At 38.1% G+C, this 22,049-nt stretch overlaps 1 protein-coding gene across 4 annotated transcripts in view; it reads left to right on the top strand.

Moving 5' to 3' along the window:
* Klu (zinc finger protein klumpfuss) overlaps positions 1-22,049 on the top strand; it is a 67,155-nt gene that overhangs the window by 34,295 nt on the left and 10,811 nt on the right. Inside the window, exon 2 of one of the 4 annotated variants that reach the window (XR_014425807.1) lies at positions 17,360-17,854. The exons of 2 other annotated variants lie outside the window; for them this stretch is intronic. Coding sequence is in view for 1 of the 2 variants with exons in the window: in XM_083043594.1 (XP_082899720.1) it covers positions 18,591-18,689 (99 nt within the window). In the remaining variant the exon portion in view is untranslated. Of the gene's footprint in view, positions 1-17,359; positions 17,855-17,976; positions 18,690-22,049 lie in introns of those variants that run through there. One more of the 4 variants, XM_083043594.1, reaches the window with a different exon arrangement.

Below are 22,049 nucleotides of genomic sequence, written 5' to 3'. Positions count from 1 at the left end.
TTTTTATTTTCTCACTATTGCCTCTTCTTACAAATATTCACTATTGATACGTCAAATTCTTTCAAGCATCCTGTAGCGGTGCATTTTTTTTGTTGTCGATGTAATAAAGAAATAATCTTCCTCCGTTCGTCCGTGGAGATTTATCACCTTTAGCTACGACAAAAACGGACGAGAAACCGTCTTCTACGCTTCCGGACGTCTTCTGCCGACCGCGCATTTCCTTGATAAGATCGGCCCCTCTTGCGGGGTACTAACTCTAATCTTCGAAGGGAAGCGGCTAACCGATGCGGAAGTCGATTGCTACACCGCACTCTCAAAATTATGTTACGGAAAGTACGTTGATTAATAATATATCATTCGGATTTTCCGCAAGCTATTATATCATCAAATTGTATTTTATTTTGTATTGACTAATCGAAATTCATCTGGTTAATCATTTGGTTAATCATTTGGTAAATCAAATTTCGTTTTTATGTCATATTTGTGTTATTAATTTATATGTATATATTATAATTTTAATTTGTCTTAATTTAAATTGCGCACAATTTTTTCTTTTTAATCATGATCTCTGTCGTGCATTTGAGATTCGTTGTGTTACATCTACCAATAAAACCTACTAGTAGTATATAAAAACTACTAGTTGTATAAAGCAATACAATTGTCGATTGTTAATTTCGATAGCTTTATTTTCGATAATTTCTCTTCGAGCTATTTTTGTCCCTTTGCCTTGTGACTTTGTCTCTTATCATCAAATTATTGGATTCTTAACCTTGGAATTTACGACGTGAAAGTTTTCGGTAATAAGTTTTTCTAGTATGTTATAATATGGAAAAAGAAAATTCGTTTTCATTCTATATTTTCTTTTTTTTCATGCTATATCGTACAAATGTGAATATTGCTTTTGCAGAAATTTATTTGCATCGCGTTGGGTTAGCCATAACATTCTATGTATTCTTTTTATTTCTCTCTTATCATTCTTATTTATATTTTGCTTAATAATAAATATTTGTGTGTTTTTTACTCGTGTAAAACCGAAATATATATCGTAATTACAATGATATACTAGCAAGTAAAAAATGCATTATAATAAATTATTATTGTTTTTTATATAAAGAACCCCGCACTAATCATATGGAAAATCTATCCCGGTAAAATCAATTGGTTTTTTCATATGTTGTAGCTTATGACTTACTGAACAAAAGATGTAATGGGCACAAAGCTTAATAATGGACAGTTATCGAGTTATAACCAGTCAAACATGAAAAATTTGGGCTGCCGAATAGTCAAATCTCGGAAAGTATTGATTTTTTGGAAAAATATTTGAAACAAAAATAATAGGGTTTTACAAAATCTGTTAGCTGGTGACATTATTTTTGAATTTTGAATTTTGAATGACTTTGAAAAGCTCCGTGAACAAAAATCTTCCACAAAAATGCCTATTTTTTATTATATTCGTGTAGCTAAATTCGAGATGTTTTCAAAATATTTTTGATGAACCTTTTTTCGACTAAAACTTCCGAGAACTAATATACGCGATTTACCATCTCTGGTTATGAGTGTAGAGTTATGTGTAGAGCGTTCTATACTATTCGGCAGCCCGAATTTTTCATGTTTGACTGGTTATAACTCGATAACTGTCCATTATTGAGCTTCGTGCCCATTACATCTTTTGTTCAGTAAGTCATAAGCTACAACATATGAAAAAACCAATTGATTTTACCGGGATAGATTTTCTATATGATTAGTGCGGGCTTCTTTCTTATCGATAAATTTATATTATAATCCATTATTTAAATATAATATATTTTCAACTATATTTGTCGATTGTGTCGTAGATATAAACTTTTATACTTTATTTTTAAATAATTTCATGTCTAGTTTAATTATAGACTAGAGTAATGCATCGATTCTTCATGTCTTAGATAACGAAGTTTCTGCTGTGCAAAGTTTTCTTATCTCGCGATGTTAAAGTGCGAAGCACGGAATGAAAAATATATAAATACGTCGCAAATGTTGAAACAAATATTTATCGATTGCCTTTACGATCTCTATACAAAACGACAAGTACGTGATGCGTCGTATCAATCTCTATAGCTATTTTCTAATCAGGTGAGATAAACTTGGCGAATTAAAGAATCTTCAACAAACTCAACCAGGATAAATAACAGTCGAATTCCGCATTCTGAAACTCCCCTTCGGAACCAAACACACATAGCAAACTTCCTATTCTTAGTAAAATTTTACGGGACACTTCAACCAAAGATTCGGCGCGAAGAGAAGTTCTTCGAGACTGCTCTGCAGTTAGGGCGAGGCACTGTAGCGCAGCAAAGTCAAAGTGAAGTCAAGGAGCCTATTCTAGGTTTAATGCACCTGCGACCACGGTTTTACGACCGGCCGGGAGATCGACGTCTCCTCGCGAAAATAGAACGTCATTTGGGACATTGTCGCGGCTCTCCTTACGTGCGAGCGACGAAGATATGAAGCAACGAGGATGACCGCAGGAAAAAGAGAGAAAGCGCGGAGAGTGGCAGTAAGTGATTTAGAAAACGGTGTCCGCCAACGCGTCCGTACAAAAGCGCGTACGTAATTTCCGAGCTAAAGCTCGCCCCACACGCAGTGTCCCTCCTTATTCGAGACGCGCCGAGCTGGATAAATTGCTCATAAAAAATGAATTAAAAATTCATAATAAATTTTCCAATAAAATAATTAAATACTTTAATGTATATTTTGATTATCGTAATTAATATCAAGAATAATAATTATAAAAATTAGAATTATTAATAATTAATATTGTCACTTTAAGCGAGATCAACATAGAAAAATTTTAGCTCAGAGTGCCTCACTTCTAATATTATCCTAGTGTATGTACCGTTGAGATACGCAATTGACTTTAAGATTCATATGCCGGTGCAACGCGGAGGCGCCGTGGCGACTTGTACAAACGTGAAGAGATCGACGCTAATGTCTTTTGTTTGTCCTCGCGCGGAATCCAGGCGGAGTGAGTGGCTTGTTTGCAATTTCGTCCGCTCGAAAATAAACAATCTCGTACGGGATGTCGGGAATACCGCGGAAACTTTCCAGACATTCCTGTCGTACGCATCACAAACGTTTCTCCATCATCGTTTCCACGTTTTTGTTTTTGCGCGCGGTCGTCAAAACCGTCGACAAAAATGAGAAATTATCTAGGAATCTCGGCGAGAGAGAGAGGGAGGGAAAAAGAGAGAATCTCCCCTTCGTAATGCATAAACATCGTGCGGATGATAAAGAGCCGCGATTACACATCGGAATGAAAGAATTGCGCGATAATCGTTCTCATCTCAAGACGATTCGTCGTCTTGGAAAAGCGACGATGTCTGTCGCTTCTCACTCTCTCCCTTCCTTCTCCTCGGCGCTTATTTCCATTAATTCTCAACGAGGATTCGGGGGATGGGAGTTCTTCTTCGGAAGGACGACGTCGCGACGTCGCGTGGGGCCGTCATTACGTGGGTCCCGCGAAACAGCTGTAATATCTCGCCGGGCCTCCGCGGAAGGCCGTAACGCAATAATGTGTCGACTTTATGCGACAATTATGGCAAGAGCTCATGGCGCGGAAAGACGGCGAAACCGCCGGCGAGATCCCATTAACCGGCCATGGTGGGCGCCCTAGCGTGTGGCACCTGTCCCAGATCGCGTATTCTCCCTTCTTTTCTCGAATTCTATGCCTCTTATTTAGTCTTCGTCTTCCTCGCAGACGTAGAACTTCTCTACGTACCAGAGATCGTTCGAGGAATCTCCCAATAGAACATGCAAACGTAAGTAAACCCACGAGAATCATCGTATGTGCTCTGATTCTTCTTCTCGAAATTATATATCACCTATTCTTAAACTTCCGATTGAGACGAATGTTCGTATAATTTTTGGAAAGAAAGCTTCGAAATCTTTAAGATTTATAGACATTTGGATTTTTTCTTTCTCACAAAAATTCATTCGCAATAAACACGAGAAATTTCACAAGATATCTGAAAATTAAAATTTTTATAAGACCCTGAAGTCAAAAGACTATAAAATCTTTCAAAAAGCTATATTTTCCTGTAATATATTACACTCTGAAGAATAAACATCAATTTTTTTAAATTAAAAACACGTATCTATGAACTCTATGAATTATTATAGTATATATATCCACGAAATAAAATCGCTATAACGATATTGTCTTTAATTTCATTGGTACAAAATAAATCGGCCGTCAATCAAGCTAATAATTAAACGGTACAAATTAGTCACCGGGTTTTACGCGGATGAAAGTATAGTCGTGTAAAAGCAAACCTGCTGGCGTAATAGCTGTGCATACAAGTTATTCTATCTCCTGTTTGTGCGACAGACCGTATCAAACCAATGATTATCGATCTCGATCGGAGACCGGAGATAGCGGGTGCCGTTTGCGAAATTGCGCAAAATCTCATCGACTTTAATTGCTTTATCGCGAATTCGCGAAGTTCCTCTCACGACGAGTTCTTGCGTACGCGAGTTCACATGGATGAGACACTATAATTTTCTTTTGTATGAGTGATATAAAGCATATCAAAGCTCAACGATTATCTCGATTCATCGAGTCAAAAATACTCGGCTGTCCTTCTTATAGCGATAAGATACTCGATGCATAAAACGACAACAAAGTCATATTGAGACATCGTTGACATGGATAATATCTCAATGTCTCAATATTTGTCTCGATTCAAGAAGCGATACGCGGCTGCGTGTACACGCACTTTGCAGAGACTCAATGAGATGCATTAGAGTTTGATTTGTTGCAGCAAGTGTGCTGCACTCATTTTCTGACCTTTCCTTGCACAGACTGCATATTGAATTAGCTGACGAACTCTCAAAGATTAAGCCACATTCAATACGGATGACATAAATTAAATTTAATATGCTGCTAAATTTTATATATAAACATGTCGCCAATATATTTTTCAAAATAGCCTCTTAACGATAGTCGAAGTTGTCATTATTTATTATATACGAGTATATAATAACATAGCTGTCATTATTTATTATCTATATAATAACATAGTAATATTTTGTTTAGATTGCGAGATGGGGGTAAAATTTTTTTAAATTAAATTAGAGTCTATAATAGTCTACATAATTTAGAAGAGACCAAAAAGTCATGCCTGATAAAGTGAGACTTGTAATGAGTAATAGATCCTGTAACATGTTTCTTCGCGCGAAACCGGATGTTTCTTCGGAATTCTCACCGGAGATGAAAGCGGCACGTTTTACTTCGTAATAAATCATTGGAATTAACGAGTCGCAAGGCGAGCAAGATGAAAGTCGATAACTCGAAAGATTGTTAATCGATCGTTTTATTTTGGCGAAAATGTATCACACGCGCGATCGGGAAGAGAAGCAGCGAGGGAGGTAGAGGAAGGGAAAGCCTCTTTGTCGCGAAACCGGCGCATTCGTCAAAGTCTTCATAATTATGTTTGATAAATGAACGAGCGGTGCTTGATCGGTAGGTATGCGATCGATTTGGTGATTTTCGGTCGGCGATGTGGGCTGAGCGTAATTAAAAATGTGTCATCGTTATTAACGATCGTTTCATCTTTTCCCGCCGAGCTCGAGGGAGGAGAAAATCGCCGATGATTAAAACAAGTTAACACGCGTTAATTAAATCGCCGATCGGAAGGCGCGTTTTCTTAATTGCATTCACAGAATGCGCTTTTTTTTTCCTTTTCTTTCGGTGAAAAAAATCCGTCCGTATTAATCGTGGATTTAAATTATGGATTTATAAAAAGTTAATGACGGTATCGCAAATATGGGATAAAAATCGTGATAAATTCGAATCAAAATCGTCAACATTGAGTCACACGCTAATATGATTGATATATCAATCATATTGATTGAACGGTTCCTTCTTCTGAAGAGAGAATCTCTAATTTCGAATTAATTTGTAATACTAATCCCATTTTCCACTAATCGTTTATCAAGTATTATTAATTATGCGATTATCGAATAAGAATAAATCAATATCGCCTGAAGGCGCAACTCACCGAGTTGGGCAACATTTTTCCTTCCGTCTTATAAAGACATGCACGCAGCTTGGAATTCCGCGAGGCCTGCAACAAATTAAGATACGATTACATACGATTTCCAATGATGGAAACATGATTATTTTATTATTTCTTTCTCCCTCTCTATCATTATCTATCTATCTTTATTTTTATCTCCATTTCTTTCTGTTTGTCCCGCTCGTCTGCGTCAATTTTAGCGCGAAGAGAAACTACTACGAAACATCTTTATTGCGGCAATCAAACCCGTGTTTCCTCGTGGAGAAACTCACGATCCTGCCCGAGTATTAGAGGGATCGGTTGATCCGTTGCCACCGATGAAGCCGTAAAACAAAATATCTGCAAAAACGGGGAAGACAACCGACTATCCGTAGACTAGTTGCGAAACGGTGACATAAATCAGTTTCTGTTATGCGTTCTGTCAGTCAGAAATACACGAAGGAGTGCATAAACGCAGTCATTGAGAACAAGATTAGCAATAAGTATACATGCATTTTTAAACCTTTATATCATTAGAAAGGAGTACATAATATGCTACTTATTTATTTATTAACTGATTCGTTATGGAATTAATTAAATTTTATGATCTCTGCGAGAAGTTAACACATTCTCATTCTTCTATCTATTTGTAATATCTATCAATCTACATTTCTTATCCTATTTTCCTTAATAGAAATTTTCTTTTATTCGAATTCTATAATTTTATTTTTTTGTTACTTTTTTTCATTTATTCATTACGATTTTAATGTATCTAAATTATTATTGTTTTGGTGCAAATGCTGTCAATATGACATGTGTTCAACAACTAATTAATTAAAATTAAAAAAATAAAAAGCTACATATTTAACTTATATTTAAAGCATTCATTAATATTCATCGAAAAATGTGTGTTGTGGGTTCCGTAAACACATTGTATGAATAACGCAAGTTCTATAAATTCTTCTGTATGCCCCGAACAGATTCCATTTGTCTCCCATGTTATCTGTTTTCTGAAATTAGTCGCGTAAATCAGTTTTCGTTCCGTGCATCGCCGAGAAATGTTTCTGCGGGTCGAAAACGCGAAGAGGAATAAGAAGACACGCGACGAGCTATTCCAGACGCCAGGTCCCCGCAACACGATTTTCTCATCCCCTTTTCGCCGGTTATAACATTCAATCTCGGTTTGTAACGATCTGTAACAACAAAACCTATAACCCTGATATATAAATTATGAAATAAAAAAAAAAAAATAAAATTAAACGCTTTGCAACACACATTCTGTTCGGAGTATAGTTTCTTTCTTATTAAAGTTAAATTTCAATACAATTGTGTAAGAATAAATTAAAAAAGATCTATAATAAATTTAAGAATTTTTTTATATTAAGCGACGATGTGGAGTATCATAATTCTCGCGTCATTGGTTTTATATTTATGTTCAACAGATTTTTTGGGAATACAGCTTCGTTTAATCGTGCGATATTGTATAAGATATATGCAAAAAAACGAATCTAATTTACGCGAATACGATGAATTTTATTCAAATCTGTCATTAATTATTCAGCACATGGTATATCCTTTTTTTTTTCTCCAACACACGTGTTGGATTACTTCCTCATTAACTCATTCTGAAATAACTCCATCCCACAAACACCTGTTTATATTATATGTACAGGTGAAAAATATTTATATCACTGCATCTCATGGTTTGTAAATTTATTTAATTATGGAAATTATAGACATTTTATTATCAAATTTTCTCCTTGATTTTTTCAAAAATAACTTTATATTTTTGAAAAGAAAGCTTTACTTTTGCGGCTCGTCCGACAAACAACGACTGCGGAAATGCAACGGTGATATCCGCGAAAAATTGGTGGGTGCTCGTAACGTGAGCTGTACAGTGACGTGGTGGAAAGTCCGGTCGGTCATGCGAGGATCACTTAGGGAGGTAATGACGATCGGTCGGCCAGATGGCCGCGATAAAAACTCGCCTTCACTACTCGCCATAGTCACCATATAATACCTTCGCCGTCCATCTATCCTAACGCATCTTCTCTTCATCTCTCCCTTCCCCCTTTACCCTCTCTTTCTCTTGCGGATCATTTATCTTTCCGTTCTATCTGTTGAGCTATTTTCTTATACTGATCTCTCGCACCTACAAGTCTGCTAGTTAGCTCTAAAAACTTTTTGCAACGTTCCTGGGTATTATATTCTCTTCACCGTAACATTTTCATTTAACTATTTTTTTAGTGATATTAATCTAAAATCTCTGTCACACAAAAGTCGTAAAAATGTTAATTTTTTAAAAGTACAGCGGATATTAAAAAAGAGTATTCTCGCAACGTTATAAGATTTAACACATTTCTTGAAATCGTACAGTTGATCAAAATAAGTTTCGAGTTACGGTACATACATATTGCTTTATCATGTGAAAAAAAAACATGATATATCGATATTGTATATTAGATTGCCAAGTATATTTTGTTGCTAAATAAGAATGAAAACTCATCATGGCCTAAGGTATGAGAATTCGGAGAACAAAAAAATGTGTAAAACCGGGGATTGCTTGTCTGAAATACAATAGTAATTGAATCGGACGTATCATTCTTTTTTTTCCGACGTGATGGATTCGTGTTATCGGTGCCCTATAATAATCGCGGACATGATCGCATGAAAACCACTGCGATACGGTTAATCAACACTTTATCGTTTTTGTCACATCCGCGGGACCGTTAATTTCTCGCTCTTCGCGTCGTGAGATTTAATTTCGTAATTTAACGAGCAGCGGCTCATAAGATGCTTCCTTTCCTCCGACGAGAGATCGAGTCGATTTATATATCGAGAAGGGGGTAGATACATCTTGATCCGTATCGAGGATGCTCGCTTGCAGTCGACGACAACGAGCGCCCACGCTGTTGGGTGGATCGGGTGTCGAACCAAGATTACTTCGGATTGATTTACGACCGAGATGCATTCTTTATCGATCGACTTGTGCGCGCCGATCGCTTCTAGATCGCTTCGCGAGCGTTCGTAGCCGCCATTGCCACTGCTTGACAGCTATCAGCTGATCGCTCCATCTTTTCATTCGCAATATCCACAGCAATTCAAACTCAAATTTTTATCGTACCGTTATTTATTTAAATATTCTTATTTTTTGCATTAAATATTTTGAAGTAATCAACGATACCTTAATCAGGTTCTGATAAAGTTTGAAGTTAATTGGATATATGTTAATTTATTAATCTCCTTTCAGAAAACTTTATTTGAATTAATTTCAAATATTTTATAAAAATAAATAGAATTATCTCTATAAAATTCCTTTTTCTTCCCGATAAAGCCGTCAAGTCTCGCAATTGATTTTCTCTTCCGATCGACCATCAGCGAGCGGTAACGCTGCTCGGGCGGTCGATTCGTTGAAAGACAGAGAAAGGCAGAGCGCGTGTGCGGAGAGAAAAAGATTGGCCATCTCGTATCGATACATCGATACGAGAGAAGAGGAGTGCATCTCTCGCGCTCGATGACTCGGCCCGATCTGCCATCCAGATATCGTGGCGGCGATATCGCGCCATATTCCTCTCTGCGAGGAACTCTGAAAATCCGCGGGCGGACTTCTCCCCGTCTTGGCCGAGCTATATAATTTCAAAAGACTCTCTCTCCACGACGGGTGATTTATGTAGGACGCGTCGCGCCCGCGTTGCGGCGTATGGAAACCGCCGAGGATGCCATGGCGAAGAGGATGAAGGGGGAAGCCATCCTGTGAGAGAGATCGCACTTCGGATAATTCTGTAAACTGCGGTATATTTCGCCTTTACGATCCACCAGCGCGTTTCTTTTTTTTTTCCTCTCTCTCTAACGCTTGACGCCGCATTTTAACATCGCGCGAAATTTTTCACCGCACACTTTATCAAATGAACGTGGCATTCATCGCGAAAATGATTTTGAATCCGACGAATAGAGACGATGATAAAGATTTAACACGATTTCAATTTTTTAATAAAGTTTCAGAAATATATAAAACTTTATTTTTTTAACCATGTAATTCTAATTGTATGTGTTTTGTATCAATTGACAATAATTGCTAACTGAATTCGAAAGATACTTGATATCGAAAACTTTGAATTTATTGGATAAGAAAAAATGTCTCGAAGAAATAATATCCGTCAGCATCCGGGGCAATTTACTTGTTACGATCGAGCATTAGTTTTGTACATGCAGATACGTTCGGTCACCTACAGCTCAGCATCTGTAATTTCACCATTTCGCTATGTGCACGTGAATGAGGAACCCGTGAATTTTTACGTACCGCCCTCCATTCCCCTCATTTTTCCCCGCATTTTCGCTCGCACGAATCCCATTTTTGCATAATATACAACATACGGTCAGTCGCAATTTTATATGCCTTTGTAGAAAATATTAATAAACGCTCGTGCGGATAATATATAGGGTCACTTCTTTCGACACAGTGATATCAGGTTTTGGTAAAATATTTCGACAAGTCCGTTCCGCCCATCGACTTGAGTCACGCACAAAATTAGCCCGTGATTTACCATCAGTATCATTTCCGCGCGTATTTACGAGAGCGATTGTAATATATTCCGTGCAAGAAAATCATGTGTTAAATTACATATGTATCTTATATATCTTTTACTTATCCGAAATTACATATGTAGCAGTTTTAAATAATTAACATATTTTTTCATATATTGTATATTACACATTTTACAAATATAAACGCGTTTGAGAGTTGAGAAACAAAAGTACTTATTGCTCTTTCAATATTTTTTATTTTTTACGGATATGTCGTCCAACTTTTTTAGCACTTGTTCTGCTATATAAAGAAAAGTTTTATGATTTCCGATGCGGAATTAATGTCGTTAAGTTGCAGACTCGACTCATAGGAATGCGACGATCAAACAAGCAACGGGAAGTGCGTGCGCGTGATGTTTCGAAGAAAGAAAAAAACCGCGTCGTCACGAATTCATGTAATAAGCAAACCTTGCATTTTTACGCTACGTAATGATCGAGTACAGTCAGCCGGTACGTTTTCGCAGGAAAGAAAACCGATAAAGGCGCGCGTGTCCGGCCGACTTTTTTTTCAATTTTCGTGATCGGTCGCAGCAGCAATCGGTGGTCGTTAGATCGGCACCTGTTCGCGGGACGGCTCTAATTATAATGATCGCGAGCGCGGATACTGTTTACATGGCCGCAAAGTAAAAGAGAAAGAAAGAGAAGGACGACAGCGAGGAAAAGAGCGGGCGGTTTGTGCGGACTCTAATTTCTATCTTAGGCTCGTGAACGCGCGCGTTTCGCTGTTTCCGCCATAGTCGGCTGCAAGGTTTCCTCGGCATCTCGGCTATACCGACACGTTAATTAATTGCGCTCGCCCATTCGGGCAACTTTAATTGGAGCCTCCAATCTTATGCGGCGCGTGCACTTGACTCTGCTGTCTTCGCAATGTCGAGAGAATACTTCAGCAAGTACCTCAGAAAAATTTTTAAACTGAGATTTTGACAATTTATTATGTATTATACTGACAGGCTTTTGACAATTTACTATAGAAACCAGAAAAGCACGTATATACGTCAACTTCTTTGATTTAAGCAGCTGAAAAATGTTAAATTCTCTCTTGTCCTAATATCTAATTGATTTTTACGATTATAATTTACAAAAATTATTTCAATATTTATGGTCGAGCGTTTCAAGAAAATATAGAGAGTTGTCAGTATAAATCACATATGAATTTCCTTTGACATAAAACGACAAAGAAAGCTCACATCTGTCACATCACCGTTCATTGGAAGCCGAAATAAAAAATTCTTTATGCACATCATCTGTTTGCGCGGACGCTGCACAAATAATAATTCGCGCGTATCCTTGAAGCAACGATAGACAATTATAAAGATTACAGGCAGTGTGAAGAAATAGGGAGCAAGGTAAGAACACTCTCGCGCGCGACACGCGACGTTCATTAGAAGCCCCCGGGGTCGGGCTGCTGCGAGCCTCTCTTTTTTTTTTAACCCGGTGTCCCGGTGCGATATCGCGCGCCTCTGCCCCTCGTTCAAGCCGTTATTCGTCGGCGCGTCTCGTCGGGGGTGGTTAATTTACGTGCCGGCTAATTTACGCCAGCCACTCATCATCGCGCGCGCCAGCTTATTACTACTCTCCTTCTCCTCGTTCTCTCGTTCACCCTCCTTCTCCCGCTTTTGTCGCGTCTCTCTCCTTCTCTCTCTTACCATCTCGGATCTTTCGCGATGATCGCGACCATCGCACCATCGGGTGGAGATACATACTCCTTGACGTTTAAGACAAAGTACGCGCGTCTCTCTCTTCATCATCGCTGACTACACGCTCGCGCACCGTGACGATTGCATGCCACATGCGACCGAGTTGTCAGCACTGCCGCGATTTCTCGCGGCACAATGCAACTTTGTATAATAAAGGAGTTTCAAGAAATTGCCAAGTCAGAGATCATTTTTGGAATTGGAATTTGAAAGTTTTTTATCGTTTTTTTCTTTCCGGAAATATCCCACCAATTTTTAATATTATATGATATCAATTTATAACGTTTTCTCATTTTATAATTTTAGGATTTTTTACTTACACTTATTAAAATGTTTAATTGAGACTAGATAAGTAAATTATTATTAAAAATTTATGTATTATTTTAATACGCGCAGTTTTTAAATACCGTAATAAATATACGTACATACATTAAAAGTATTACAACCTATTAAATATCATACTCGTAAAAGCGTCATAATATTCGCGTCTTGTATGCGCGGGAAGTTCATGTGTATAATGGGAGTTATAGCGGAAACCCATTTGCCAGCGACCACATATCCGGTAGTTCGTAATTCAACTCTGCGCGAAAGTGAGTCATCTTGGCCCTTGGCACATTGGTCGCTACTTTCTTCCTTCATGTTTTATGATTTGACCTCATATGACAGCATATCCATCTTTTTGCATATAGTGACATTGATTTTTGTTAAACTTTTTAATTAATTTATTCCAACATTGAGAAATAATGAAAAATATAAAATATAAAATTAAAATATAAAATATAAATTTGAAATTCTTATAATTACTAGACATACATTAAACTTGAAGATTATGTAGATGACAAAAAAAAAACAAAAAATAATTGCAAATTGTCAATTATTTAATATCATAAATTTTGAAAAAATATCTTTTTGTCACAATGACTTCTCTTAAATTTAAATTTCTTCGAGTGAGCATTATTCTTTATAAGTATAAAGTCTGATAAATCATTTCGAGCATAAGAAATCGTTTTCGAGGAGTATTAGGACGACGACAATCGTCAAGAATCGAGATATGGAAACGCGGGCAAACCGAAAAGGGGCAAGCATCTCTTTAGGCCCGAAGCAGACCGCTTTACGCGATGGCGTGCAAACTACCGTACAGGACAAGAACGGCAGGTAAAAGGGAACGAGGGAGGTCGATGATATTTGCATACAGGAGATCGCGCGCGGGTTTGCCGCGAATGAGGGGAATGTTTACGATATCCGCATAATGAGGGCGTGGGCGTTTCTATTAAGGCATACGGGTTCAGGTCTATACCTGGCAGCCAAAGAAGCCCCGACCTATCCGAGGCCTGATCTCTCTCGGCAAACTTACATTTTACGCACGCGTGTGTTAGTTATACATAACGCACCGACACATGGAAAATCTTGTATGCGCCATCGGCAACCGAGAACTTGGAATCGCGATACTCCGTATATCCGACTGCATCGACATCCTCTTTTAAGTGCCACTCGTTCTTCAGATTCCTTTGCTTTCTCCGTCTTCAATCCCGGAGAACCGATTCTTTTTTTTAACCATACGAATGAACGAATGCCCGCGCACTGTGAATAAATGATTGAATCATGTTCGATATCCCGACTTCGTCGAGATCGACTTTGTCGGTCTTCAGGATTTCCTTCGCTCTGTATAGAGTTTATCGACATACATATCTAGAATTCTGCATTGCGGGTCACGTCAACGCAATGGAATATAGATTAAACATTAAACAGTTATGTTTTCTTCTATCTGTTTATCATTGATGCTTAATGTCCTTTATACAAAATTAAGGATTTGTCATTAGAAAAATGTGTCACAAAAAATATTAGAATACAGCTATTTTTAGAGAACATATTTTCTAAAGAACATTAAAATAAAAGAATTATATGTTCTTTATATATATGTCAGATTTATCATAAAGATTTTAATCTGTTCAAACAAAAAATTATTTTATCAAATTATACAAGTTTGTAATTTTTTATATCAAAGAAAACGTCTTCAAGATATGTGTACAGATATAAGGATCTATACAATTAGTCCTTTTAATAAAAATTTTTTACCTTTGCCCTTTTAATAATAATTTAAATAAAAAAAATTATTTTAGTAAAATTTAAATCGAAAATATTTTCTAGATGAAGGTAAATTCCTAAGATTGTTAATATTCTCAGTAAAACACACGATTTTCATGCTTTTCGTATATACCCGATAAATAAATCTTACGCGTCTTCTCTTATTGTAGTGAATCCGAGAGCATTGTAAATGAGCCTCTAGATTTCGCGCGCCTGATTTCCATGTAAATTATAGCCCGAACAATCGTCGGTCTCGCGCGACGAAGCGTAAAATATGTTCAACGAGCGCTAGACAGAGATCCCGAGAGACTACTAGGAGACGTCTCTGTCATTTGGCGAATGCGGTTGCGTGCAGCTACGCGAAACGACAAAACGAGACAGGCCTAAGGAATCGCCCACGCCTTGTATGCTGTCGCCTGCCAGCCTCGAATTAACCCGCAATTACGCGATAACGTGCACCATACGAATGCTGTGGTTGTTTGCGACTGGCTGCGAACATCCGCGTGCGTTTACGTCTATACACGTGCGAAAAATAGTACATACATAAATAGAAATTTAATTATTCATTATACGAACGTATTTATTATATATATTAAAAGATATATTAGATTTTTAAAATTATATTTGAAACGTAGTTAAAAAAGATACACCGTCTAATATTAAATTGTACAATATAAACTATCAACTTTTTCACATTAGAAAATTAAATTTTAAAGAGTTATTCATTTGTTATAATTTTCAAAATTTAATTATCGAGATTTATTTTATTCTATTATATCGAATGTGCATTTTATTATTAATAATATCATTATATTTTAAAGCTTGTCGACATCGATTTATTATTTACATCTGTTTTGCATATACATGTATGCACGTATATTTCAAAAAATTTTTAAAAAGGTTCTTGTGAAAATCAGTTAAAGTACTATCTTGTAATTTATTCCATCTTATATTGCAGATTAATCGATTATTTTTCAATGTAACTCTATACATGATGCCTATCTTATTCATAATAATGTGCTAACAATCACAATTTACTATCTGAAATCATAAATTTCGCGAACGATGTGCAACTTTTGAAACGTCAAAAATGCCGGATTGACAATAAAATAAATTTTTTTTCTTTCCATCACTTTTATCAGATATTATCATTAAAGAAGAATAATTATTTGTAAAAAATATAAACTCGATGGTGCGCGATTAAACTTTAATATAGTCCCGCACCTCGTAATGTATACTTATAGTCCGGTTTCTTTTTTGGGCGAATTTCCGGTGCCTATTGCATTTTTCCGACATAGTTGCGAGTTTTCGTGACCGCATACTGTATTACATTTCGGAGCCTGCTGCAGTCCTGCTGCACTGCAGTGCCATGACTCTTCCGATGCGGCATCGAGACAGCTTTGCGCGCATACAGCATCCTCCCGCCCTGCATCATTCCGCGATATCTCGGATCAAAGTACTCCGAAAAGAGCATTCCATTTGAAATAGCTCTTATTATTATGGCGAAAGTTTTGCTTACTTTTGCGCAGAAAACTCTCTGCCATCTCCATCTTATTTATAAAATTTTGTCATTTGTAAAGCTATATATGATTTATTTTCTCGCATAATATTATTTTTGTAAATTATACATTATAAAATGTAATTGAAGGAGAATCACAATCTATCTAAAATATTTTTCCTTCCTTCGTTAAATATTATATTGGAACAATAATTCAGAAAATAATTTTATAAAATGTGCCTTTATTTGATCTTCTCCTGAATTTAAAAATCTCTAAAATTATGTAAAATATTCTTTTGACATGAGAAGAGTTCAATAATTCTTATATATTATGATTTCCTATTTCGTCACGCGTTCGTATATGTAATCGTCAATCTCGCAGTCAGGTGGTAACCAAGATTTATGTCAGAACAATCGGACAGTGATACTTTCTCGTACTCATTGCACGGATATCGAATGCACAGTGTTTAAAGGCACGCTCGTGAATCGCGTTTTTACAGCAGCTCGTAAAGAATCAATGTTCCTTGATTTTATACGCGCGGCTTTCTCTCTCTCCGCAATACGAAATTATTATTTTCCACTGAATGCCGCTCCCAGGAGCAGAACATTATTCTCCTATCGCATTCTATTCGCGAATCATTTTATGCATTTCGGTAGCAAGTAGCCGGTTGAAGTTTCGATATTTACGGTCCGCGATGTGTATACCGTAGTGACAACACGCAAACGTATAAATCGCGAACACTGTTATAAACGATACTGTTTATGCTGCGCTGTCAATGTTATGAGTTCGCGGAACACTTTAGAGTCGTGTGACGCAAGAAAATCGACTGCGAACAATACGAGCAAGAGCAAATGTTAAATGAATTGGCTATTTATTTGTCGAGGACATCGCCAACACTATCGCATTGTCGTCATTTCGCTCCTGTATATTCTACATTGTCACAATATTCGTCCATTTCATCTAAATCATTTTGCGACAACCTAAATACATCTGAATTAATTTAACTTGATAGAGAACTGATGTTGATAAAGTTTACGAAATTTAATCAAATTTGATAAAAAAATTTGTCCCGTTCATCAGTGCAAGCTCTTTAAAGTGTCTCTCTTCGGTTTTGAAGAGAAGCGCACTAGATTGTTAATGATTGCCGGCCAGTTTTACGCTGGCTCGTAAGGTGCCGTGTCTCATATCTCTCCCTCTCTCTGTCGTATTACGGTGTGGCATGGCGTGGCATGGCATGGTGTGCAAGGTGCAAACCGTAAAAAGCCAACGACGTCGGCGGACAAACGACGGCAAGCAAAGTCGCGCGAGAGTTTAATTACCGGCACGCCTCTCTTTCTCTCTCTTTCTCTCTTGACATTCAGTGAGGATCCCGGGATCGCGGGACCGACTGACTAACGACTCGACGATCTTCGCTGCCGCGGAGAAAGATCCCTTGGCGGATAACGATAATTTCAGAGCGTATTTTCAGACTGCCTCGTTCGGCTCCTCTCTTCGATCTCTCTCATCGTCGTCATCTCCCTTCCGCAACTATAGCCGACCGGCAGCGAGAGAATGGAGAGACTTAAATAATAACGTCTCGGAGGAAACGGGTCCACTCTAGGCGGCTAGATATATCTAGAGCCCGCACCTCGGAAAATGAGACGAGGGAGTATCGAGCGTTTAAGCACCGTAATGGGACGCGTGGGTTTTGCGGCGATGGCCAGATGGAATGAAATGCGAGGCGGCGCCGCGGGAAAACGCGCGATGACCGAATGAGAGATCGAGATAATCGGATTATACGCGCCCGTCGAAACCAACTTGCCTTAATGTCGATAGAACGGCGTGACATCACGATGCGTTTCGGTTGACTATAATATCGCAAGGTGTGGTAAGAGAATTTGATGGACATTCGGAATTATGACAAGCGGTATTTTAAGCTTATTCCGATATTCTAAATACAGAATTATAGAATAAGAGAAATAAGTAGAAGTAGAATAAATAGAATAAAGATAGTTCTGCAAAAATAAAATTCTCTATATTAAAAATTAATAATTGATTAAAATTTTTAATTCTTTGTAGAGCCTAATCAGTTTCTCTAACAATAAGTAAGAAAAACTGTCAAACTATTTAAAGTAGACTATATACTATATATTATCTGCGCGCGCGGGTCGATTTTATGAAAATCGATAAACACTGGAAGATAATAATTTATCTATGATAATGATGCGAACTAAAAATGCGATGTACCTTTAGCGTACTATTGAACCGTAATGCATTTATACATAAACGCGCAGATAAACAATTGAACTAGAAACTAGCGGACAAAGAGAAGAATTAATATAGTACGCAAGAGAATATATATACAGCACGCAGGTAGGCATGCCTGTTTTCTACCTCCACCTGCATGCTGTATCTATACATATTGAATTAAAACAAAGAATACGGAATTAATGTCTTATTAAATAATGCATGATGCCGTTCCAAGCGCGGTCGAAGAATACGGGGCGTTATTGGCATCGGCCAATTACCTCGACGAGATCGGTGTGATTCAGTGAATTCTAGGCCCCTTCCCCTTATACAGAGACAAGGACGATCGATTACACGCCAATCGGATCGCGCTAACTAGATCGTAAGAGTCGAGGACGACAACGCTCTCTACACCTGGCTCTACGACAGCCAAGTCCCGCCTCGTCGTCGCGATCGACAAAAAGCCACTCGGGATGACATCTTTTCGTGGAAGTTATCTAATGGAGGAGAGACTCTTGGCGAGACTCTTCGATGATCGTCGCGGTGTTCTCTGTGAAGCGAAACCACCAACGGTGCGTCATTTTTATGCGCTCTCGAAAAAGATATTCATAAACGATCGACGATAATTGGAGCGAAATCGATAAAATCGATTAAACAGTTATATAATTAAATTATGTAGCTACGATTTTAGGATATGTGCATTTTTTGCCGGCAAATATATTTGTCGCTGTTCTTTCAATAAAAATGTCAGAATTTCTGGCGAGCGTACTTCGTTTCCGTTATAAAGTAGAATCGAAGCCACACCGTCGATCGTGCTACGCTTTTATATGCGTCGCGCTGCATGCACGCGACAGAAAAAAAGGAGACGTGGCGACGCGTTAGCATCTTTGTCAGGGAAAAGGATGAGCTGACGAGGATCGAGAAAGAAATATACAGAAAGAAAGAGAGAGAGAAAAAAAAACGCGCGCGCGCCTTGTTCGTTTCGTAAAACTTTAAATCAGCTCTAGTTGGCCTGTCACTCGCGCCGCGAGCGCGAGCACACGCACTATATCTGCACGATGCACAAATTGCCATGCGTTTAATTACCGTTCAATATCCAGCGGGGGCCATTAATCACTCTCTCGATAACCCGTAATTTTCCACCGACGATAAAATCTGTCGCGCGGCCGGACGCGGCATGCGACTTCTTTGCATCGCTCTTTAAAGAAGACAGAGATGCGGGAAAAAGATGAGATTTAAAGAGTGGATGGAGGAAGAAAGAAAAAGGAGGAGAGAGAGGGATGAAAAAAGAAAAACGAAGCAAGGAAAGTGGCTTCTCTCTGTAACCCGTTCCGCGGAAAAGTGCATATGTGCGTGAACGAACGAGTCTTCTGGCGTGTAGCTCGTGGGCCTGATATAGATTGTCAGTCTTCTCCTAGACGAGCCAAACCGGGGCCTGGTGTACTGCCGCGGATAGACTTAATGGTTAACGAGTGCTCGTTCGCGTCGAGACAGATCGTCGACCTTCGATCGCCGGCCGACTCGATCTCTTTCCCGCTTCCCTCCCTTGTCTCCCCCTCACCCACCCTCTGTTTCTTTTTGCGGACCTCGCCCTCGCGGAAAGATACGCTCCGATGGTTGCCGCGCACGCTCTTCCACTACCTCCGTAGCCTATATAGATACCAACCACCGGCTTCCCTTCGGTAGCCCGTCTGGTTTTTTGGTAGCAGTTCGCCAGAATCCTATCGCCACCGCGGTAAGCCTGTTTTGCCCTAAGGCTGCTCTTCCTTTCTGAAGCAGGAACGCCGGATGGACGGCCAATAGTGATGGGTGCGGGACGCGTTCACAATTATGTATAGATTGCATGTGTAGAGATTACAGAAGACGTTATTAAGGCCTTGAAGGCATTAATGATGCCTTCTGTGCTTGACACTTCTTGCCAGATTTCTTTTTTTATTTCTCCTCATACTATACTTTTTTTTAAATTAAATCTATCTCGTTTAATGTATAATATTTAGCCGCGTGAACCCAATGATCTATTTACTTAAAAATTATATAAAAAAATGCCACGTTAATATATAAACCATGCTATATATTAATATATAAATCGCAGTGTTACTATACGTTCGAAAATATGTAGCTATTTCGATTACAAATTTTGGAATAATAAAATAATTAAAAATATACAAAAATTTATAAAAGTTCAAAATTAAGATCTATGCTCTTTTAAATTTCGCTTCTCGTGCAACATGTCTGTTACTTATCGGAATATCTCCAAAAATGTTACTAAAAAGGCGTATCTTAAAAAAATATAATTACACGAAACTATATACATGTGTCTTTAAGAGACGATATGAATGCAGAGACTCGCGCGCTGAACATTCCCATCGCTAGCGTGGCGCAACGTCCAGTATATGGACAGATCGTGCGGGAGAGAAAGATCAAGCGCTCCACCCACGCCCACGTCTCAACCTGTTCTGTTTCTCCCGTCGAGCCGTGGTTACAGGTGCCTGCCCGAGGGCATTCCTGCTGGAATTCTTAACCGATGATCCTCGCTCCGGCTCTCCTACAGACTCGCGCATCCTCGAATCATCGCGCGTGTAATCAAACACGCGTGGATACAAATATCTTTCCCGTGCGCTTCCGATACAATGTTGCTTATGTCAAACGAAGATGGTTTAGGTCTTTCCTTTCCGCGAAAAGGGAAGAAAATCAGAAAGCCTGAAGCTGTTTTGTAGTTTCTTTTCTTTACTTATTTACGCAAAGAAAGTGAGTCTTGTAAAAATATGCGTAAGTCATAAATTATGTTGCTTTATTTTCTTCTTCTTTGATATTACTTTTAAAATTTAATTCTTTTTTTCATTATATTTTCTTGTTTATTTTATTCAATAAGAATGATAAGAACAGTTTCATAATAATCTTTGATCTTCTCTATAACTCTAAACTCTAATTCTTTTACTGTACACTATATTCTTAAGAAATTATAACACACTTTCCACGTGTCTTAAAATCTTTGTGTATTGATCAAATTTTAAATATCAGAATTTTATATTTAAATTTCCTAATCTACGAAAGTTTTTCCATTCTTGGATTCTCCACTTTAATCTCTTCAGCTTATCAGCGTTTATTTGAAAGATAATATCGTTTCCATCTTTTTTAGTAATTTAGAATATAAATTTTAAAAAATAAACGAAGAAAATAAAAAGGGAGTAATGTGAAATATCGTAGCAGAATATCTGAAAGATACGAATATCTGTCTTGACCGAAGAGAAAGGGGAGAAAATCAAAGCAGTCGGTGTAGAAAAAGAGTAAGTACGCCCACACCGCCCTCTTCTCGGGGACCTGTTCTCGGCGCATTTACGTTCTGACATCTTTTCACTCCGTTTACGAGTCCCCTTTACGTTTTACGACCGATCATCGAGGCCCTTTCTCTCCGTAAATGAAGGCGGGGAAGGATAGGACATGCGGCGGCGGCGCCAAGGAGAATAAAAGGATAGCCACTGTAGCGATGAGGGAAGAAAGACTCGAAGCGCCAGGCAAGAAATTAAGACTGCCAAACAAGACTCGGTACTATCCATCGCGCGTTTTTTTTTTCGATCGAAGTATATAGTATTTCGTAGAATGCTCAGCTTTAAGAGATGTCGTACATTCCTTTTTGATCGATGCGGTTTTATAATTAAAAAACCGCAAGTATCCATTTATAGATAGTAAATGTAATTTTTGTTAAAGAGATCTCTCTATTTCTATACATATTTTTCTCTCCTTTCTCTCTATAGCCAAACACTTTATATAAGAATAATTCTACGCGTTATTTTCTGCAACGTGCCCCGCAAGAGCATCATGTCCAGCTAGCAAAAACAATCAATAGATTGACGAGACTTTAATGTTCATTCTATCTCTTCAAGAAAACAGCGCGAGAAGACTTTCGAGCGCATAAAGCAGTTTTTTTTTGC

The sequence above is a fragment of the Prenolepis imparis genome, unplaced genomic scaffold, assembly GCF_030444845.1.
Source record: "Prenolepis imparis isolate NDT839.2.m4 unplaced genomic scaffold, iyPreImpa1.0 SCAF_8, whole genome shotgun sequence".
Lineage (NCBI taxonomy): Eukaryota > Metazoa > Arthropoda > Insecta > Hymenoptera > Formicidae > Prenolepis > Prenolepis imparis.
This window is presented reverse-complemented; position numbering and strand designations above follow the sequence as displayed.